The following is a 19,810-nucleotide window of genomic DNA, read 5'->3' on the forward strand; positions in this document are numbered from 1 at the left end:
CTGTCTGTCTCTCTTGCTCTGTCTGTCTGTCTGTCTCTCTTGCTCTGTCTGTCTGTCTGTCTGTCTGTCTCTCTCTCTCTCTCTCTCTCTCTCTCTCTCTCTCTCTCTCTCTCTCTCTCTCTCTCTCTCTCTCTCTCTCTCTCTCTCTCTCTCTCTCTCTCACAAACACCCACCTACATGTACAGATGCGCTCGCGTACACAGCACTGATCACTCAGAATCCCAAAACACCAGCTTGTATCGATGTAAAGACTGTCATCTTTCTAGCAACCTGCTCGTCATAAAACTCAGCACTGCAGATCAACATGATAAAGGCATATTTTAAAATTATGTAACCTGACCTTCTATCTCCAGGTGCAGGCCATAGTGTAGAAATATTCATAGAGATTAATAACGGAATACTAGTACGGCATTCGCTGATATATTACGGAATAGAGCGTAGGGAAATGTTAAAGTCCAGAGTGTAAATCACCTATCTCTGTTACAGGCTGGCAGAGGCTAGATCGCACAGCAGGATAAGGTAAGGTCTCGCACTTCGGACCAAAATCATTCCTTGTTGTATACTTTGTTTTTTAGCCTTGAAAATAGTGACAATCTCAGAAATAGCGTGAGTTCTATGCACAAACATCATAATGAATGTGGCCAGGAATATGGCGAGGACATAACAATAATACTCATCAGTTATCAGAATGCATGATCATTGCACAGGGCATACGTGTAAAGTGTTCACAGATAGACAGCGCAGCAGCAGCAAGAAGAGGACAAATGAGAGGAAGAGTTGTGAGATATGGAGACAAGGGTAGGCGACTAAAATCCAGTACTTGGTGCATCACTTCCAGTGCGCGCTGCCGGGTCTAGCGAATCTTCATTTGGTGGTGTCTGCTCTGCGCCTGGGTTGGCCCCGCCGAAGTAGAGTCGATACGACTTGGATGATTTACCGCCGCCCTTGGGACTACCAGGCATCGTCCAATCACTATCCTAACAGAAAACCAAGAACACGTCTTAGCGAGATCGTTGCCAATTCCTACAGTGATGTGATGTTGTACGGTGTGCTGTGCGATGCTGTGTGCTGTGTGTGGGTAGTGCACCTAGCCAGCAATGTCTCTGTAACGATAAGCCGGCGCCTGATCATGTACATCGCCGGGGCGACATCATCATCATCATCATAGGCAGCAGCAGCATGAGCAGCAGTATTGGTGTGGTCGTGAGAGAAAGCACAGAACACCCAGGGTGTATAGCTAAACACTACCTGAGATGATTGCTGAGAAATAATTATAGATTCAACAGTACTTTCTCGGCTGTGAAGGGCAGCATTTTATGCCGTGGAGAACGAGACTTTTGGATACCGAAATGCAATAACTCAACTCAACGATTCAAGATAAAGACAGCAGGCACTTCTATTGAAATCGAGCCTTCTAGCCTGAAAACTCTCAGAAATCTCCCAAAAGTGTGTGCGTACTTCGAGTATGTGCTTTGGGACTTCGGCTCATTCTCCTCTCTTGGCCTATCAAACTAAGTATTGGTGTCCACATATCAATCTCACAAGGTGAGCTCAGAACTGAATTTGACGTGCGTACCTGAGTGTTCAAGTTTTTCGGCTGCTTGTCGCCACTGTCGCTGTTGGACTTCATCCAGCGGTATCCCACGAAGACGAGCACGAGCAGCAGGAAGGCGTTGATCACCGACATGAGGACGGCCACGACGAGGGCACCGTCCTTGAAGATGCCTGGACCGTTCTTGAGCTGACAGGTCTGACCCCGTGAGTAGGACGTGTACGGGAACTGCGTTGGGATCGAGTGAAGGGCTGAGAGCAGGGAAGAAAAACACCACACACACACACATACACACGTGCAGAAACGATTAGTTTGGACCATGGCGCCGCGAGTGATATTCTTGGCTCCGAGGCCAGTGCAGGAGATTTGCCGTACATGGTGGCAGTGATCATTCAAGGTGAAGGTCCGTCCACTGATTCATTATTATAATCATAGCATTCAGCTCTATAGAGCGGTGCTCAATCTCACTACTTTGGCGTGGGCTGCCTCACTGCTGTACTCCCTATTGGCTTTGTGCTCAACTGTGCATGTCTCCCTGTTCAAGATCTGGTCCAGTTGTTGAATGGCCTAACACATACATTGTGCTCCATTGTTTCCACGCCTTCCACTACAATCACAGAATTCCTGGCAGTTTCAGATGGCGGTCACATAACGCCGCCAGAAGGCCCCAGACCACGACTGAGTTCTTTGCGCATCACGTCTCGCGGCATGCTGATGCTGAGACCAATGGTCAATTGGAGTGCCTCCAGACTCGGCATCACGGCTACTCTCTAGCACCCACCTTCCCATCGTCCCCCTATTGTCCTTTTCATGCTCTCCCGTTTTCCCAGTTTCCAGGTGGGGCGGTGTTATTGAAGTAAATGAAAAATGACTTACGTTGTCCGCGGCGACGCAGACTGAACTCATGTTGCAGGACGCGCAGGTCGTCGGTGGTTGCCGCCGGGTTGAAGACGCGGCACGTGTAGTTGCCAAAGTGACGGAACTGGATGCGGCGCAGGACCAGCACGTGAGCGTTGCCTGCCAACACGAGAAGAGCAAGGGCATGTGCAAAACGTCGTCTAACTTTCACACACTCTTGATATGCTCAGAATCAGCAGTCACCAGTGTTCATGCTAGTGTTCATGCTAGTGTTCATGCTAGTACTCATGTTCACTTCACACAGGGTACTGTTATTGCATTCAAGAAGAACAAACAGTGGAGGTGGTGACAACAATGGTGCTTCTCCTGGCGAGAATACTACAGGGTGGGAGCACGGGGGCAAAGCAGTGTTGTTTTGCAAAGGGCAGAGGGAGAAAGGCAAAGGGTGTTCTCGTCGAGAACACAGGAACACAGATCGGGTACGTACCTTGTTGCATGAATGTATAGTCGTTGGTCTGACCCAGCATCTGCGCTCCCCTCGGCATCATGGCGTTGTTGCGAGCGTTTGTGTATCCGGTCCTGCCAGTGTTGGGACGCATATTCCTGTTGTTTTGCATGTTTCCGTACGGCTGCTGCATATTCCTGTTCTGCGTGTTTCCGTACGGCTGCTGCATATTCCTGTTGTTCTGCGTGTTTCCGTACGGCTGCTGGACATTCATGTTGTTCTGGTAGGCGGGCTGCTGTACGTTCCTGTTGTTAGTGTTGTATCTTGCCTGCTGCGCATTGCGGAGTCTTGCCTGCTGCGCATTACGGAGTCTTGCCTGCTGCGTATTACGGAGCCTTGCCTGCTGCGCATTGCGGAGTTTTGCTTGCTGCGCTTTCCTGGCCTGGAGGAGTTTTGCCTGCTGCGTTTTCCTGCTGTTGAGGATGGCCCGGTTTCTCGCCTGTATGTTCCTGAGGTTGGTGTTGGTCCTGCTCTTGGTGTTGACTCTGCTGCCTGGCTGCGGCACACCCCGCTGGTTGGTGAACTGCTGGTTGTTGAACTGCTGGTTGTTGTTGTGCACGGCAGGGTTGACGTGGATCTGGTGAGAGGCGGGCAGCTGCGACGAGAATGGCCCCAGCGGTCGCCCGTTGAACAGCCACTGGACGGAGAAGGGCGACAGCGGGCCGGCGCCAATCACCTCGCACGTCAGCTTGGCCTGCTGGTTGTCGATGGCCGCGCGGTCTTGGCGCATGGAAATCATCACTGGTTCTGTACAGCGTGGTGGTGCAGTAAGGGAACACAACAACAACAACAACAAGAACAACAGTAGCCGCATTAGCAACAGCTACACCGACAACAACAGTAGCCGCACTAGCAGCAGCAGCAACATCACATTGAAATTTCCTCTCATGGTATATTCTAAGGCGGCGTGAATACGTCTAGCCCAAGGTTCTGTGCACAGTGGTCACACGCCCCGCCGTCGATCATGTGACCGTGCACCATGTGACCCTGGATTGTATGTCATGTGATCATGTATTACTTGACCCGTGGTCATGTGACAGGTGAGCAGCATGATGTCATTGCATAGTGGAATGATGTCATGTGCATGCACTCTCTCTAGCTTGTCTGAATGCAGCATGCTTAAGCGGCGGCGGTGCACTCACTGATCACTTGAAGGTTGGCGATGGCAATGCTGGATCTCTGGCGGGCATCCACGATGTGATCGTTGCGAGCCCTGCACTGGAACTTGCCGGCATCCGAGTACGAAGCGTTCTGGATGACCAGGGTCCTGCCGGACGGCGATAGGTGCATGCGGAAGCGATCGAGTGGCACGGTGCGTCCAAAGCGGTCGACCTTCTCCCAGGAGAACTCGATGTTGCTGCCGGGCGAGTCACAGTGCAGCGAGATGGATCCGTTGACGGCCACAGACTTGTTGTTGCCGCCGCACACGCTGGCACGCGGGAACACTGGACAGGTCGAACACACGTCGTGACAGAGAGAGAGAGAAGGACAACACAAAGAGCCGTTTGGGTGAGACTATGGCCATAGCAACAACAGAATTCTGCCCCACATGTATATGCATGGCCCACGGGCTTGATGAATGCAAAGTGCAAGACATACTCATAGTGTGTATACTACCCGGCATAGTGAGTAGCGACCAATATATTCTCACTGCCTGTCTGATGACCCTCAGTCATTCTGTTTTCTGTTCGACCCTCTTTGAAGCTGTACATTGCACTGTTGAGGCAACGAACTACAATAGATCAACAACAACAAACAAAACAAACAAAAGTGGTTCTTACCGTTCCTGATTTCGTAGATGGACATGGTGGACTCGGAACCGCAGTACTGGCGACGGTCTCCCTGGCACTTGGGGCAGGCGCCGTTGCGGTTCTTGCGCAGCGTGTTGCCGCAGTGGCACCAGAACTTGTAGGTGATTCCCGCGTACCGGTAGCCGCGCGCCGAGCACGCCTGCACGCAGCTGGTCATCTGTCGGTAGTTGGTGGCGCGGTAGCTCATGTAGCTATACTCTCTCATCACGCCCTTCATCATGCTGCGCTCCGCCTTGGTCTTGTATAGCAGACAACGCACGTATTTGAAGGGGGGAGGTGGCACTGTATGTACAGCAACAACATCACACAAACAATACATCCAAGTCAATGAGAGTACGGCGCGTACTGGATGACGTTAATCCGGACGCGTGCGCCTAGCCAATGCTAAGCGCGGCTGCGTGATACGTTAGCGTTCAGACGTGCTTGAAAACGTAAACCCCTGCTGCTCGAGAATACGTGTACATGCCAGGCATTGGGTTAGTTACTTGACAACCACATGTCTGTATAGCGCTGGGCTGCTTGACAAGTATGTACAGCATTGATGTGTGTGGCCTCATAGTCAAGCACATGTGTGTGAAAACACTAATGTACAGTGTGGGGGTTCACATCACCCCCCACCAAGGTGACTGTTCAGCTGATATCAGCTTGGTCTAGCAGAGGGGCACAGTTTGTGTGGCTCGAGGTGAAATACTACTAGCTGAGTGACTTCCTGGCTTGCACTCTCGTGATGCAGGTCAAAATGTATGAAGAAGGATAGTCACACGTACACGCAGGACTTCCAATACAGAGTCAGTGTACAACGGTCATGTAATTCTACGTGTATGTTCATCGTCAGAACTTAGCACAACACTGCCCCTCAACCCTTCAATAATAATGCAAGATGATGAGCTGAGATCCCATCACATTGAGGATTTCCGTCCCAATTTCTCTTCCTTCATTGTGTCGTTTCGTGGCTGGCGTTACGAAAAGAAGCGTGCGTGCGTGCACGACTTGTGTTCCCGGCCGTTGATCTGCACTTACCTCGTGGAGTCTGGTAGACGGCGATCTGGTTGGTGCTTCCGCATCTGTAGCGACTGTCCCCGGGGCAGTACAGGCACTTGACGGCCTGCCTGGTGTCGGCAGTGACGTTCATACCGCACCAGCACTGGGTGTTGTTGCGGATTCCGGCGAACTCGAAGCCCTTGGCCGAGCAGGCCTGGATGCAGGGCGGTGCCTGGCGAGCAGTCTTGTTGCGCTGCATGAGCAGCGACGTGGCGATGTCTTCATACTGGAGGACGGACGATAGGAAACCAGAGTCCTTGAAGCAGTCCCACATCAGAGACCTGGGACGAGCTGCAGCCAGAACACAAACAAACATGTGCAGCAAACACGAGAGATGTTTAGTCGGGTTTTTTCTGCTACTCGTGGAACCCTCCCATGATCCCAGTACAGTGGCAGTGCAGTACACCCAGCCGCTAGCTAGCCTGGCTCTTCACTGCAGCCTGGGCAGCACGCATCCACACACATGACTCGGAGACATTTCAGTTTCACAATTATTTCGAAGTTCCGTGCAAGTACGAGTACCAGACGAGCACGATACCAGTGCTCGTTCTTTTTACCTGGCCTGGGTTCGAGGATAGCTACTAACTCTTAGATGAGCTGTGTTTGGGGTGTAAACATGGTAAACAAGTGATGCCCATTCTCTCATGCATGCCTAAAAGGCGGTAATGCTATAGTCTAGATGTATGTGCATTGAATACACCACCAGCAGTCCCTCGCTGTTGTCCAATATTATCTAACAGTAACAAGTAACAAGCATCGGCATGATTGGTTCTATAATGGTGGGGACTGGGGACGAGGCATAAGATAACACTGAATGTCACTTGTCAGGCCCCTCTGCTGCACCCGCTTCCCAACCGGTCTGGCAAGCTGATTGCGCTATATTATATATAGCCCCGGCCCCGTCAAAGCGACAAGCAACACCAGACATCGTGGTTTCCGCTGCGGGACATGCACAGACATCGCGCCTGTTCCCGGTGTCACAAGCTCACTAGCGCACTCAGTACATACTTGTAGCTAGCCGGTGGAGTCTTGATCAGGCTATGCGTGAACAGATTCTCAAATTCGTGATTTGAGTGCTCTCCGGGCAATCGTGCCTAACTGGTGCGCAAATCGAATTTCAATAATTGCTCAAGATGTATTTCTATGCTCCCGCAGTTTGGGGAATATCTACTGGAGAAACAGTGTTTTGCACAAACAAGTCCCCAAGACATGTGGGCTCTCTCAATCAGTATGGTGTCTAATGCGACACCGTGATGGTGAATATATCACACAAGCTCATTCAGATCTCAGTCTGCCCCATGCTAGATTCGACATCACTCTCTAGTGCATGGTCTCGCGTAGTTCAGTATAACCCTGTGTATTCAGGGATCGAGTTGCTCGCATTGTGGCAATATATAATGCGCACATCACTGGGTTCCGCCTCCATGTAAGCAACTAGAAATTATTTTGCCCATCCAAGAGGCTTTACTACAGTTGCAAGTTACTGGTAAGCTACCAGATTCAAATAACTACACATACATTGACCTAATGACCATGCACGTCACTGAACATCCTCCATATCAGTTTCATCATGTAATTATTGACTGATTGCATGGCTTGAACAACTGTGCGACTGAATAACCGATGACAGACGTCGGCGGCGCGGAAGCTGCTAAGGCAAAAGGTCATCGGCGGTGCGCCCACACCCAGTGGATAAGACCTTTGCTCTGGTGTTACAAGTTAGTTAGGAGGTATAATCCAAGGACAGATACTGAGATAGGGAGGAGGCAGACACACGCTGCTGTGTATTGCCAGTACTAGTACAGCAGCACTTTGCTGTTACTTGTTAGTGTATCACTCACTACACTACTACTAGCTAGTACTAGCCAGAACAAGTTAGTTGGCAGTGTAGCGACGTGTACATGTACATGTAGCTACATTACAATACCCGGAGAAGTAGAGTCGGCTTCCCCCCCCCCCCCCCCCCCCATTGGCGATCGCATATCGAGTTGTACATGGCATTTCTGCTCAGCAGCAAGCGACAAACTACCGTTTTCTTAGCAAACTTTTCCTATTTCTGATTACACAGGAGAACCTATTTCTGAGTAGATTGGAATGCACGGTGGTAAGCATAAACTGCTTTGCGTCTGTTCACACCTGTGGTATTGCAGTATACGCGGTGAGGGGTATTTCGGCTCTCTGCTTGTGTACGCAGGGGACGCAAACAACTTCTGGTGTATCTGTGCGTGTGTGTGTGTGTGCTTGTGTATCTGTGTGTGTACTCGCTGCTTGTGTATGCGGAGGGGGGATTCTTCAAAAGGGCAGGCGCACAGGTCAACATAGATATGGCACGGCTCGCAGGACGGTGTGCATCAATTGCCGATTACTGGTCCCAAATAGCTCTACCCTTTTGGCCGAATCGCAAGCCAGTAAAGTACCGAGTGCCAGATATAGAAACATGAGCTGCAATTCGCAGAGCTATAGAATACACAATAATCGGCGTGGGCTTGTCTCTGCCGACAGTGCCAAATTCGGGTGCGGTGAAACGCCAATGAAAGGTCTGTGGTTCCGGGTCCCTCAACTGAACGCTTTTCTCTTGTCATTCTTCCGAATTGACAACAGTCCAGTCTCAATGTCAGTCAAATGCTTGCAGGAGAAAGGTGTTGATGGGCTACGCTCTCAGGCATAATAAAAACGGAAGTGGCCCACCGCTGCATGCCCCCACTACACTATGTACATTGTACCTGTGGAACTATCGGGGGTTTTCCCTTCCACAGCAGAGAGAACATTGCGGCACTCTACCATCCCTTGAAAGGCTGAAGAGTACACCTGGTTCGCAAGTGGTTTAGGAGAGCATTTTTGCGAGCTGTCAACAGGGAGGCTAAGTGGGAGACTCGCCGGAAATTGATCTTCTATTTTGACCATCTGCACAGTGTATCACATCTCGGTAAGCAGTTCGAAACCAATGGAACTTTCAAAGGACAGAGCATGACCTCATCATTCCCCCTCGGCAATTCTCTTCTTGTCATGTGACATAGAAACGTACTTACAGTTTACTAATTACTGCCACAATGGATTCAAGCACATCATCATCATCATCATAATAGACTACTTAGCAGTAACGTTATAGGCACAACAGCTTCAACCGTATATGGGATCACTTACTTTGCGCTGTGGCTGGAGTGATGGACACCGTTGCCAAAACGGCCAATAGCACCAATGTGGCGCTCAACATCTTGTGCAGCATGACGCTCGATGCGAATGCTGCTTCGCTGCTCTTGAGACTTGAGTGGACAGAGGGCTTTGCCTACTGTCCTAACAAACTCGAATTCTTCCTGCGACGCTTGCTCTTCTGACCTCGACCTCAGCAATTGCTAACTGAGAGACGAACGGGGCGTGAAGCTTCTTATCACAGGACTCGTCTCATTTACTCTCCAGCTAGCTGTGGGCTGCAGGTGTGAGCTTGGCTCGCGTCGATCTCGATCTCAGGCACAGCCTTTCTCACTACAGGTTATCTGCTAAAGCACAGAAAAGAAGAAGCTCTCTTCTCAGTGGACTTCCTCTTTGGAGACTCTTTGCTGTTCTGAGCTGCTGTGTGTTGCCTCTCAGCTTTTGTTGCTGCTCTTTATCTGTTTCTGGAACGTCCTCGCGATTCTTATCTCCATTTCCCTGCGCCATCGGATCAGCATATTGGTGCTGGCTGTTTGGCTGGTGGAGTACGGTAAAGGATGGCTGATCCTCTCGCTGGCTGCCAGGCGGGCTGCAAAACAAACCAATGCGCGCGGGTGCGAAAGTGTGCTGAGGGCCACGATAAAGAAGCTGGTGGTCAAATTTAACCTGCTCTACTAGTGAGCTGCTGCTCGTATCAGTGGAAAACACGTCTCTCATTCTTTACGTTGCTGACAGTTCGCCGATAACTTTATCTCCCTACAAGTCAGCCAATGGGGGAGGCGCTGCTGAGCATAGTCCCGACAGTCGCTATGCTGTTCGAACGTATAATTGTGCGTAGGAAATTCAATGCTTGCTTGTGTTTTGTGACTGACCAAGGTCGGAAAACACGCCAGTGTGTGTGAGATCAGTGGAGGAATTGGCTCCGCTCTTCTAAAGACCAGCGGCCGGCGATCGACACGCTCACGCAGTCATTAAAAATTCACGATCAGTTAAGGGTATGCTAGTTCTCGAGTTGTCGCGATTACCACCGCCGACATCCACCGTCCACACGCATAGTTTCGATAGACTGCAGGCGCTTGCTCCAGGCAAATAGCTATCCAACATACTAACAATATGCCTGTGCTTAGCACAGCGAAGATGGAGATCTGCCACAGCACAGGATCCATAAGCGAGCCCCCAATACATCATCGCATTCCCCAACCAAGACCGAGCGAGACCTTTGGTCGGTACATCCTCTCAAGCTCGGCCACTTATCGTGGCCGCATAGACTCAGTACAGTCATTAATATTAGTTAGTTACGTAGATGTAATTACAATCAGTTCCGAGGCATCGGGTCGCTAGATGGCTTTCTGTATCTACCGCAAAGCACCATGCGTGCTATGGACGTACATAGCTGTGCTTTAGACTATCTAGTATCTACACTCGACCTGTGATCTCAGTATGCACGCACGCATGCACGCACGGATAGCGGAATCACCACTGTCGGCCGCACGATGGCGTGTAGTCTCTTTTAGCATATTATGCAGGATGTGGCCTGTGTAGTGTGTGACTAGCGATGGCTACCCTCGGGTCGACGGTGCGGTGTGTCCTTGCCCGTAAGTGCTTGTTTATACTAAAGGCTATTGCTGGCGTAATGAGATAGGGTACAGAAACAGGAGGTTATAGCGTCATACTTAGCTAAACATAGACTTCGCTTTCTGCGGCCGGATACCTACAGCATCCCATATAAATTTGTATACCTCAGTATGTACAGTATGTATGTACATGTATGTATGTATGTATGTATGTATGTATGTATGTATCACCCATAACCATATTGGTCGTAGCCGCGTTGAATTGTGATTGGCAATAGAAGAAGCTACACACACTCATAAACAAGCTGTCTATATTCGACCCACAGCGAGAGAGAGTATTCCTCAGTACTGACTATGATTGCACTGAACAATACACTTCTGCATTGCTAAAGCCATTCAGTCTGAACGTACACTCAATTGTTTTTCTGCTTCGAAAACAAACAAACATGATTTCTACAGTGCTGCTCCATGAAATCCGATCAAGCTAGCCTATGTCACACCACGTGACCGGGTGCTGTGCAGCCCTACACTGCGAACACTGCAATGTGAACTGGTGCAGGGTGCCAACCTGAGCCACGCGGTCGGATTTCATTGGGCAACACCATACTATTGTATAATATTATCATTCAACGCCAAAGTGCCTGTAGGCCAGGTCCTTGCTGCAAATACTGCTCTATAGGGTCCAGCGGATTCTGCCGGCAGAAAAATTGCCAGAATTCAGTACTTTTTCTGGTAAGTTTCATGCATGTTTAGTATGTGGATAAAGAAATGGAGCAGAATTCGAGGAATTGCCCGCCATAAGGTTTGTATGGTTCTGCCAATTTTACTGCTTTTCGAGCAGAATCCGCCACGTTTTCGAGCAGAATCCGCCAACGCCTACTGCTCTATGCCCTACTGTAGTTAGTTTGCTTCTTTTCTTTGTTTTCCTTTTTGTACTCTTGCACTCTTTCCGAATACATGATGATACGATGAGTACATGTACGTGATAATTATTCATGTGAATAGGAGATACCCTGGACAGGCCTAGAGTAGAGCCTCTGGGTAATCATAATAAAATTCCAAAAAAAGAAGGGAGGCGTACTGCTGTATGATGCACGGGCGTTTCTGAACTCGCAAACTCAGAGTTGCGCAACTACAAGTCATGATAAATTCAATGACATAACTAAGGTTCGTGCGGATGCTAATCCCTCACAACATAATGTACATGTACGACGACCCTCTCTCAAATAGAGAGGTGGACAGACTGTGGAGAGGATGGATGGGAGAGGCAGTTTGCAATAACGCAGGTGAGAAAGTGTTTCATGAGGATCATGACGTTAAAGTCCAAGGCACGGGATCTGGCAGAAGCAAACACGTCGAGTTTTACTGCATAGTTTCAGCCTGGGAGTCGCGAATAGCAGCAACCCGATGACCGACACGTTTCCCATGCACGATCTAGGGTAGTTAGTGGCAAAGGTGGACTGTTCCTGGACAGGAAGGTTTAGTTTATCTAGCCACAATATCGTTTTCCTGCTCACATAACAGGTTAGCTGTGGTATCCGTCCTTAGCGGGAGCATTCTCACGAACACAACCATGCACTTGAGCAGAACGAAGAATGTAACTTTGTAAGCGCCTCTTCTTCGATTGCATCGTTTTTTTTATCAACGGCACTATTGTTTACAAACCCTGGGCTTTTGCACGGTTGACTAATATTCACAGAGAGTCCGCCAGAGACAAATACACTTCCGATCGGGACGTAGCCGAATTTGGAATTGGTGGCTGGGGATAAGATTCTTACGGGCTTTATCGAGCCGCGCTCACTCCATGGGTCACTTGAGATGCCCTACAGTATCAGCCACAGTCGATACTCGATAGTGCTGAGACTGACTCTGAAGACCTGAATCCACTGAGGGCAGCGAGGCACAGTGCAATGTGCGTGTCCAGGTCTACAAACGCAGGATTGTCCTGGGCGACAGACAGAGAGCTGTTTGAAAATATAGCGAAGTCCTACCAAGGTGATGGTGATTAGATCAGAATACCAATACCAACAGTAATGCCTAATGGCATACGGCCACGGCTAGCACTGGTGAAGATACCCCTGTCTAAGACGAATGGTGTGCAAGGATAGTGCTGTTGCAGTGTTGGGGGTAGATCTACCTGTCGCATTCCATTCCATTGCGTGAGATCATGTAGAGTCCATCATTCGTACAAGTGCGAAAGCTGATGATGCTGAACGGTATTGCACAACCGAGATACTAGTAATCACAGTCTGGCGCTAAACCTAGGCTTTGCTAGCCCGACATGCGGCGCAGTATACCCAGCACAGCTAGCGCTGATGACGTGATAACTGTTGGAGCGATGACCATCGTGATAAACATCACACGTCACTGCTGTTATTCTATTTCTTGTTTTTCATTCGTGTTGGGTTTAACTATTCACTGTACTGATACATGGTAATGATTGGGCTGCGCGTTGCCCGTGGAAGAGGCCTTCTCGCGTCACTACAATCATGGACTAAAGCGACGGAAGCCATTCTGACAGCAGCATTCACTGTTTTTAAAGCTTTTAAATTTGCCAATAGCGTGTTGTTCCTGTGCACTTTCTTTCCCGCTGGTCAGAAGTGACATGATGATTTGTTTTTCCGTCAAACCCAACCCTGGCTATGAATTAAAAATTTCCTCGGAGACAAAAAAAGAAGCTCTAACACTTAGTAAGAGCCCAAACCTCAGGTTCTTCAGCACCATACTGAACCATTTCACGAGTCAATTTCCCTGCCTTCTCTTCAAGTTATACAGGCAAGAGCAAACGGGAACAAGGACAATGAAATGAAAGGAAGCAGGAAAAGCGGGAACATTAATGGTAGGAGTCACACAAGTTGTCTGGGCCAGTGGGGCAGACGAAGCTCAGCCAACAGACCGTCTCGGCTTCATTGCTAGAACTACTCACGATAGAAAGGTGAGGGAGAGACTTGCAATTGGATGACATTTCTTGTATAGATATCTTTATGAAATCATGTTGAGTGAGACGGAGAGACATCACAACTTAAGTTCATACAGGACCACTGCCACTGGTACAGATGTGTACGTCGGATTCCGAGAACGCAATGATGCAATATCAAGATGATGCAATGATGCAACGATGCAATTATCATATTCTTCGAAGTACATGTACAATGTAACCCTCCAGTACATGATTGTATGTCTACTATAGATCATAGGATGGAGCCAGTGTGCAGAAAGCGCTCCAGTGATGTAGGGGCACACAGCGATTGGTCTATTTGTTTTTAGCATGAACCTCAGAGCCGTTGCCACAATGTCATAATGAGACGCTTGATCCACTGTGATGTTGTACTGTGTTTAATTACATCTACAATAAATTAATTATTCATGCCCCGGCATACGACCTCCACCAAATGCACAAGTACCCTTCTCGGCACCTAGCACCGCCTGCATCTCTCTCCTGCCGAATACATGAACGATGCTGTCTCTCCCGATGACTCCCTCCGACACTGATCTTCCATGGAAAAGGACGGACAGACGTTGGCAGATGACAAGCCATGCAGGGATCCGACCTTCGGTGTCTTTAGCACCGATGATACACTCATGTAATGGCGTTTGCCTTTGACTGGCGGACGCACTCAGGGGACATCAGAATCGGAGCCCCCCCCCCCCCCCCCCCCCCCCTCTGTACAATGTGTATAGGACTGATCATGAGGACTCGTATAGCTAGTGTAGTGAATGCATAATACACTCAGTGACTGTGTCAGGTTTACCACGTTGGATGGCTTGTGGCAACGTCTCCTTAAAGGCCTTGGCGGGGACAGTGGACAGGTCCTCACTCCACTACCGGTCAGCAAGGACACACCTAGCGGCATAGCAACACAGCGACGTGGCTAGCGAACAGTGTGTGCCTTTGTGGCTATACTTAGTACACTGTAATGTGCTCTTGGACTGATTGAGACCTGCAGATCTGAACCCTCCCCCCCCCCCCCCCACACACACTAGATGTATAGGGGAATCATGGTCAAGGTTTAGACGAACGAAAAGAAACGTCAATTGTCTAGTGCATCATGAGCATGAGCACTTTGGACTAGCAGCATGTCTGCCGTTGTGGTGTTGTTGTATATTATTATGTAGAAGTTTATTATTTTAACGTCGCACCACAAACGCGGTTTCGCCTCCTTTGATACATGTGAACGATACAGGGAATGAGAGAGAGAGAGAAGGGGCGGTAACGGGGGAGGGGACAGAAATACGGAGAGAGGAAGGGTAGAAAATTATGCGAGTCAACCTCAGGGCTACACTAAAGCAAAAAGTTGGAATGTGTAAGTGTGTTATCCTAGTAATACATGTACATGTAACAATCACACCCAGTCACCCAAGTGATTATCACTATGTCTTCTCGTTGGCAAGCAGCAGTCATAGGGTTGCACCATGTTACATGTACATGATGTACCCTCGCACCCAGCTACTGCGTCTTTGCACCCAGCCTCACTGGCCGTAGACCAGTAATGTATATCCAGATATGCGTGTCGAACATTTTCGCATTCATGTGAATGGCGTGACCGCGTCGCTCTACTACCTCTAGCCCTTGCCTTGGCTAATAACGTCGGCAGAAACATTGGCAGAATTTGGTACATTTTCTGGTAAGTTTCATGCATGTTTGGTATGTGGATGAAGAAATGGAGCATAATTCAAGGAAGTGCCTGTCATAAGGTTTGTATGGTTCTGCCAATTTCATTGCTCTCGCAGTAGAATCTACCAAATCTTACCAGCAATTATCCGCCAAGGGCTACTTGACTCTACTGATGATTCTGAACAATGGCGACCTGAGTTTAAATTAACTTCAGTCTTCTGTTACTTGAATTACATTGGTGCACATGTGCAGCTGTGATGCCGACAACCCTTGGTCGGCTGAGCTTCACAGGTCCCACCCACTCCGTCCTGCTGGATATGTACCATTGTGTCGAGTTCTCCTCCTCATTTTAGTTCATCATGCAGTGAGTGTTCAATAGTAAAAAAACAACAAAAACAACAAAAACAAAACAAAAAATATGTACAGAACACATCGGGGCGAGTATCGGTCAGCTAGCAGCTCAACGGAGAAGCGTGTGCACATGCAGGTACTCCTCGCTGTCGACTTGGACGACGGCGGATTTTTTATTTTATTATTCCAAGCAAATGAAGCAATACATAGCTGGGGTAGCCAATGACCACTTTGCGTGGCGATTGCAAGGTTTTTTTAGCCGACCACGGGTTCCATCGGGTACTAGTCGTCCCTACCTCCCCCTTATTTTGCGTGTTGTCTCCACATGTCTCTTTGTAGGGCTGTGTTCCCAGTAATAAAATAAAATAAATATATTTTAAAAAACTAGTAGGTCTACGCTGAAAGGATAAAAGTTGCACATGCTTGTTGTTTTTGTTGTTATTGAATATTTTTACTATCGCCTCAACAAACAGGAAAACAGACCTTCTCACATGAAGTCGACAGAGAGGGGACCGAGGATTAAACCCACCGGAGACAGGGAAATACGACAACGAAGAGGCACGGTTTTACTGTGACCGACTCGGCGAGTCGGGAAGAGAACTGAGAAAGGGAATGTCAAGTATTAGTTGACCGTAGCGATACATGTACATGACGTCATTGTATGCAAAGAGGGGGTGTGCACTGACTCTGTGCACGCTATTATTTAGATACGTACAGTACAGTCATGTAACTGTTGATGAATGCTGATGCAGTGATCATGGTGATGGTCGGTGACTGCTGGGAACGGAAGTGTAGACACTAGAGACGTCAAGGTTTGATTTTGAAATGCACATGATTGTTAGGTACGGTCTAGCTTGTTCCACAGTCCCTGGTCCGATTGCTGGCATTTACATGACATGATGTGACATGTAGTGTACAATACTCCCGGGCCATGGACTTAATACTAATAGTCTTTGGTGTACCTCGCTCTGCTGTTTTGGGCAAGTACACGATTGTACCAAGTGCCATTGCTGCATGATTCTTGCTTTGTGATACAGTGTACTATGCAGGCTGACATCATCAGTGATCGGTGGAGAGTCGTGGAATACAATCATGCACCAGCAAATAATAATTCACGACTCCCTGGTGCCCCACACGCTGAAAACGACCTGAATCATTCATGGATGGGACTTACATGTACCTAGTACCTACATAGCACCTGCTAAGCGCTAGCCATCACGTGTATTGGTTACAAGACTAAGTTAGTGTTACCTACTAGTATTAGTATTAGTTCCCTACTGTCACACACACACACAGAGTACACTAATAGACTACTGTGTGTGGGGTGTTGGCACCGACATGTCGACAGTGCACAAATCCACGGGACAAACAGAGAGATGCATGCAGCAAGGCAACACCTGGGCATTGCGCAATTTGCGGTGTACAGACATTTCCTGGACAGTACAATGGTGTACAGACATTTCCTGGACAGTACAATGGAGTCACATGTACAATCAGAATACGTGTACATGTACCGTCGTTCCTTGTAGTTAGCTTCGAAATATGTTCCATGGTAGACTCCACTACGCTACTAGCTACCTCCCCCCCCCCCCCCCAAAGTCTTTTAAATCACCCATTGGTGCCTGACTGAGCATGCGCAGCGCGCCATGTGCACGATCGCATTGATCCAAACTTACTCGAATTTTTCAACAGCAATTCCACTAGTACCACCTTCTCTAGATGGGCTAGCTACTAAGGCATCTCTGTAAACTAATATCAGGCATCTGACATGTACAGTGCTGCCTCAGCAGTCTGCAATCAGTTTAACTATGCACTTCATGTATGGGGATAGGTGGAAATCGACCAACCCGGGCACCAAAGCCAAAGGTCTCGTCAAGGGTGCATAGCCAGATTAGTATGTACAGTCAACTTCGCTAATAACGACTTCGGATATAACGACAATTCGCGAATAACGACAGAATGTTCATGCCCAGAGCAAAGTCACATCCAACTGTAATACATATAATGGGACTTCGGGTATAACGACACTTCGCGAATAAGGACACTTTTCTGATGCCCCGCCGAGTGTCGTTATACGCGAAGTTGACTGTACTCTTGGTCTCGTGAGCAGCGGCTGACCAAGCCGTGTAAGTACATTTTACATACGAACTATACTGTAGGGTGGCAAAGAGTAGCCACAGTATCGTTGCCCGCATAACAACACTGTATTGGCATGCACATACATTTGAGTGGAGGCGTTGGCACGGCACCAGTAGTCAGTACTATCAGCTGCATGGTACTCGAGCCCGGCTAGAGCCGCAATATAATCACCTAACAGCTCAGTTCTTTTGTGGTAGCGACTTCCGCGATGATATGAGAAAATTTGCAGATGGAAATGAAAAGCGGGATTACCTCAAAGGGAATTGACTATGGTGAGTAATTGGTATAAAGATAAGTATAATTATTATGAGATCTTGCCCCTTGTGGAACAGTTCTGACCTTGCACTAGTAAATAATGGTGAGCGTAATTTGGGCAATACAGCTGCAAAAGCATGATTGACTTATCACGGTTAAACAAAACAAAAACAAGCACAATTAGACATGCAGTCGTGTATGATATCTCAGTTTCTCTCTGGCATGCACAATAATTGTGTGCATGCACACACTCTCAAGTCTTCTCGGCCGTGACCGCATACTGCAGTGCACAGCTCACATTACTGGACCGCCGGATGAAGTTCTAGATCGGTCCAGTCATGCCATAGTCTTTCGTACTCTGTGTATAATAGTTAATATAGCGGGTGCACGCAATAATTTCCACAGCGGTAAACATGTGTTGATGGTCAACAAGTTGATCCGGCGATGACCTGACCAGCCGGACCGGTTCCGATTGGCCAGCATTACCCCAGCTAGCCCTAGCTAGGTCTTACGCCTGCCACCAGTACTGCCGTTGACAAGAACACAGACCGTCTCCAGTCGACTGGAGTCAATGATCACCGTCCCGCTCAGCATTGGTACGTGTACGTCATGTCGACTTGATCGTCGACGTCGATCACCTCTTCGCGTATCGGGTGGCAGTGCATGGAGTCGGCGGTGTTGTAGCTCATACGATAGGACTTCCTCTGACCGGGACTCTCCGGCATGGACCAGGGTTGAGACTAAACACAATACCCGAAAACACAGAAGAGGTGTGAGAACATAAGACTTACTCAATCAATCCATGAACAAACAGCAGGGGCGGATCCAGGAGAGGTTCCAGGGGTTCCAGGGGTTCCGTGGAACCCCCTAAATTTCGTAAATGTACTGCTGGCAACCATATGCTTGTCCATGTACATGTATCAGATATTCAGTTTTGACTATACTGGAACCCCTGTGGAGATCGCTGGGTCTGCCGCTGAACAGTCAACTAGAGAAACTAACAACTTGTTGGATAATTGTCCTACTCACAGACTAAAATGTGTACATTGTGCATGCATTGACAGATCCGAGATTGTACGGAGCACTGATATGGTTGCAGTGACCAGGGTGCAATGTGATAATTGCTGACAAACAACACAAGATGTTTGTGCGTGCATTTCTAAAATTAATAGTGCTTCAATGCATACTCGTGTGTGTGTGCACGTGTGTGTATGTGTGTGTGTGTGTGTTTGTGTGCGCGTGCGCACGCGTACGTGAGTGTATACGTTTGTGTGTGCATGTGTGTGTATGCATGTGCATGCACTTGTATTATATGTATGTGCATATATGTGTGTGCACGGAACCTACCGGTGGTACAGGTGCAGGTAGTGTTGACCTCATAGTACTGCTGCTGGACACGTCACCGTCTGAAAACGCATTGTTACGATGAATCATGGAACGTACATCATAGGTGCTGATCTTGGAGTACTGGCGATATAGGAAATACAGGGCAGCCAGGAGAAGTGCGGTGATCATGAACAGGAAGACAACGGCGGCGACGATCATCTGATTGCCGTTCTTCACGGCCTTCCGGATGCCACATGGGTCGGTGTTCTCAGCTTCCTCTTCACCTGAGGCTGTTTTGTCTGCTGTAGCCTTTCTTGGCTCCACTTTGCGGGCTGCAAGGAATAGAGAGAAAACAACACACGGAAATGGGAATGCATTCAAATACTGATATCCCCTATTGAAGTCATTGGTCGGATATGCAATTGTTGTGTGAGAGAGAAAATGTCTTGCAGAGCACAACCTCCATTAGTCTTAGTTGGTGGTGGAGTCAAATACATTTGGGAGTGTCTAAAAGATCAACTACAGCGAATTCACATCTACAATTTTAGTATCTCCAAAATCAAGATTCCATAGCTCAAAGAGTGTGCAGCTATAGTAAAACCTATAACTAAAGACCACCGTGACTAGCGGGAA

At 48.5% G+C, this 19,810-nt stretch overlaps 2 protein-coding genes across 4 annotated transcripts in view; both read right to left on the minus strand.

Annotated features, from left to right (window-relative positions):
• Positions 1–234: 234 nt before the first annotated feature.
• LOC135829981 (uncharacterized) lies at positions 235–9,351 on the minus strand. 3 transcript variants are annotated; one of them, XM_065342370.1, is made up of 8 exons: positions 8,912–9,349; positions 5,747–6,058; positions 4,697–5,008; positions 4,058–4,360; positions 2,898–3,662; positions 2,429–2,569; positions 1,577–1,803; positions 235–977 (listed from the first exon to the last, which is right to left on the minus strand). In XM_065342370.1, the coding sequence occupies exons 1-8, from the start codon at positions 8,991–8,993 to the stop codon at positions 807–809; spliced, it is 2,313 nt and encodes a 770-aa protein (XP_065198442.1). In that variant the 5' UTR covers positions 8,994–9,349; the 3' UTR covers positions 235–806. The 3 variants fall into 3 exon arrangements, with proteins under 3 accessions (XP_065198442.1, XP_065198444.1, XP_065198443.1); XM_065342372.1 differs by having other exon boundaries at positions 834–972; positions 8,912–9,350; XM_065342371.1 differs by lacking the exon at positions 235–977 and adding an exon at positions 984–1,123 and having other exon boundaries at positions 8,912–9,351.
• Positions 9,352–17,621: 8,270 nt separating this feature from the next.
• Positions 17,622–19,810, minus strand: part of LOC135829710 (uncharacterized) — a 9,924-nt gene continuing 7,735 nt past the window's right edge. The window contains exons 7-8 of the mRNA XM_065342102.1: positions 19,199–19,509; positions 17,622–18,591 (exon numbers count right to left, since the gene is read on the minus strand). Of these exons, the coding sequence (XP_065198174.1) occupies positions 18,439–18,591; positions 19,199–19,509 (464 nt within the window). The 3' untranslated portion in view covers positions 17,622–18,438. The remainder of the gene's footprint in view (positions 18,592–19,198; positions 19,510–19,810) is intronic.

The sequence above is a fragment of the Sycon ciliatum genome, chromosome 13, assembly GCF_964019385.1.
Source record: "Sycon ciliatum chromosome 13, ocSycCili1.1, whole genome shotgun sequence".
Classification (NCBI taxonomy): Eukaryota; Metazoa; Porifera; class Calcarea; order Leucosolenida; family Sycettidae; genus Sycon; species Sycon ciliatum.

What these genes read in the sequence shown, in the direction of transcription:
- LOC135829981 (XM_065342370.1), bottom strand. Translation starts at nt 8,993, where the DNA reads ATGCTGCACAAGATGTTGAGCGCCACATTGGTGCTATTGGCCGTTTTG. An exon ending in CGTCTACCAGACTCCACGAG is followed by an intron (nt 5,009 to 5,746) that starts GTAAGTGCAGAT and finishes CTGTACATACAG; the next exon opens with TGCCACCTCCCCCCTTCAAA. An exon ending in CTATACATTCATGCAACAAG is followed by an intron (nt 2,570 to 2,897) that starts GTACGTACCCGA and finishes TCGTGTTGGCAG; the next exon opens with GCAACGCTCACGTGCTGGTC.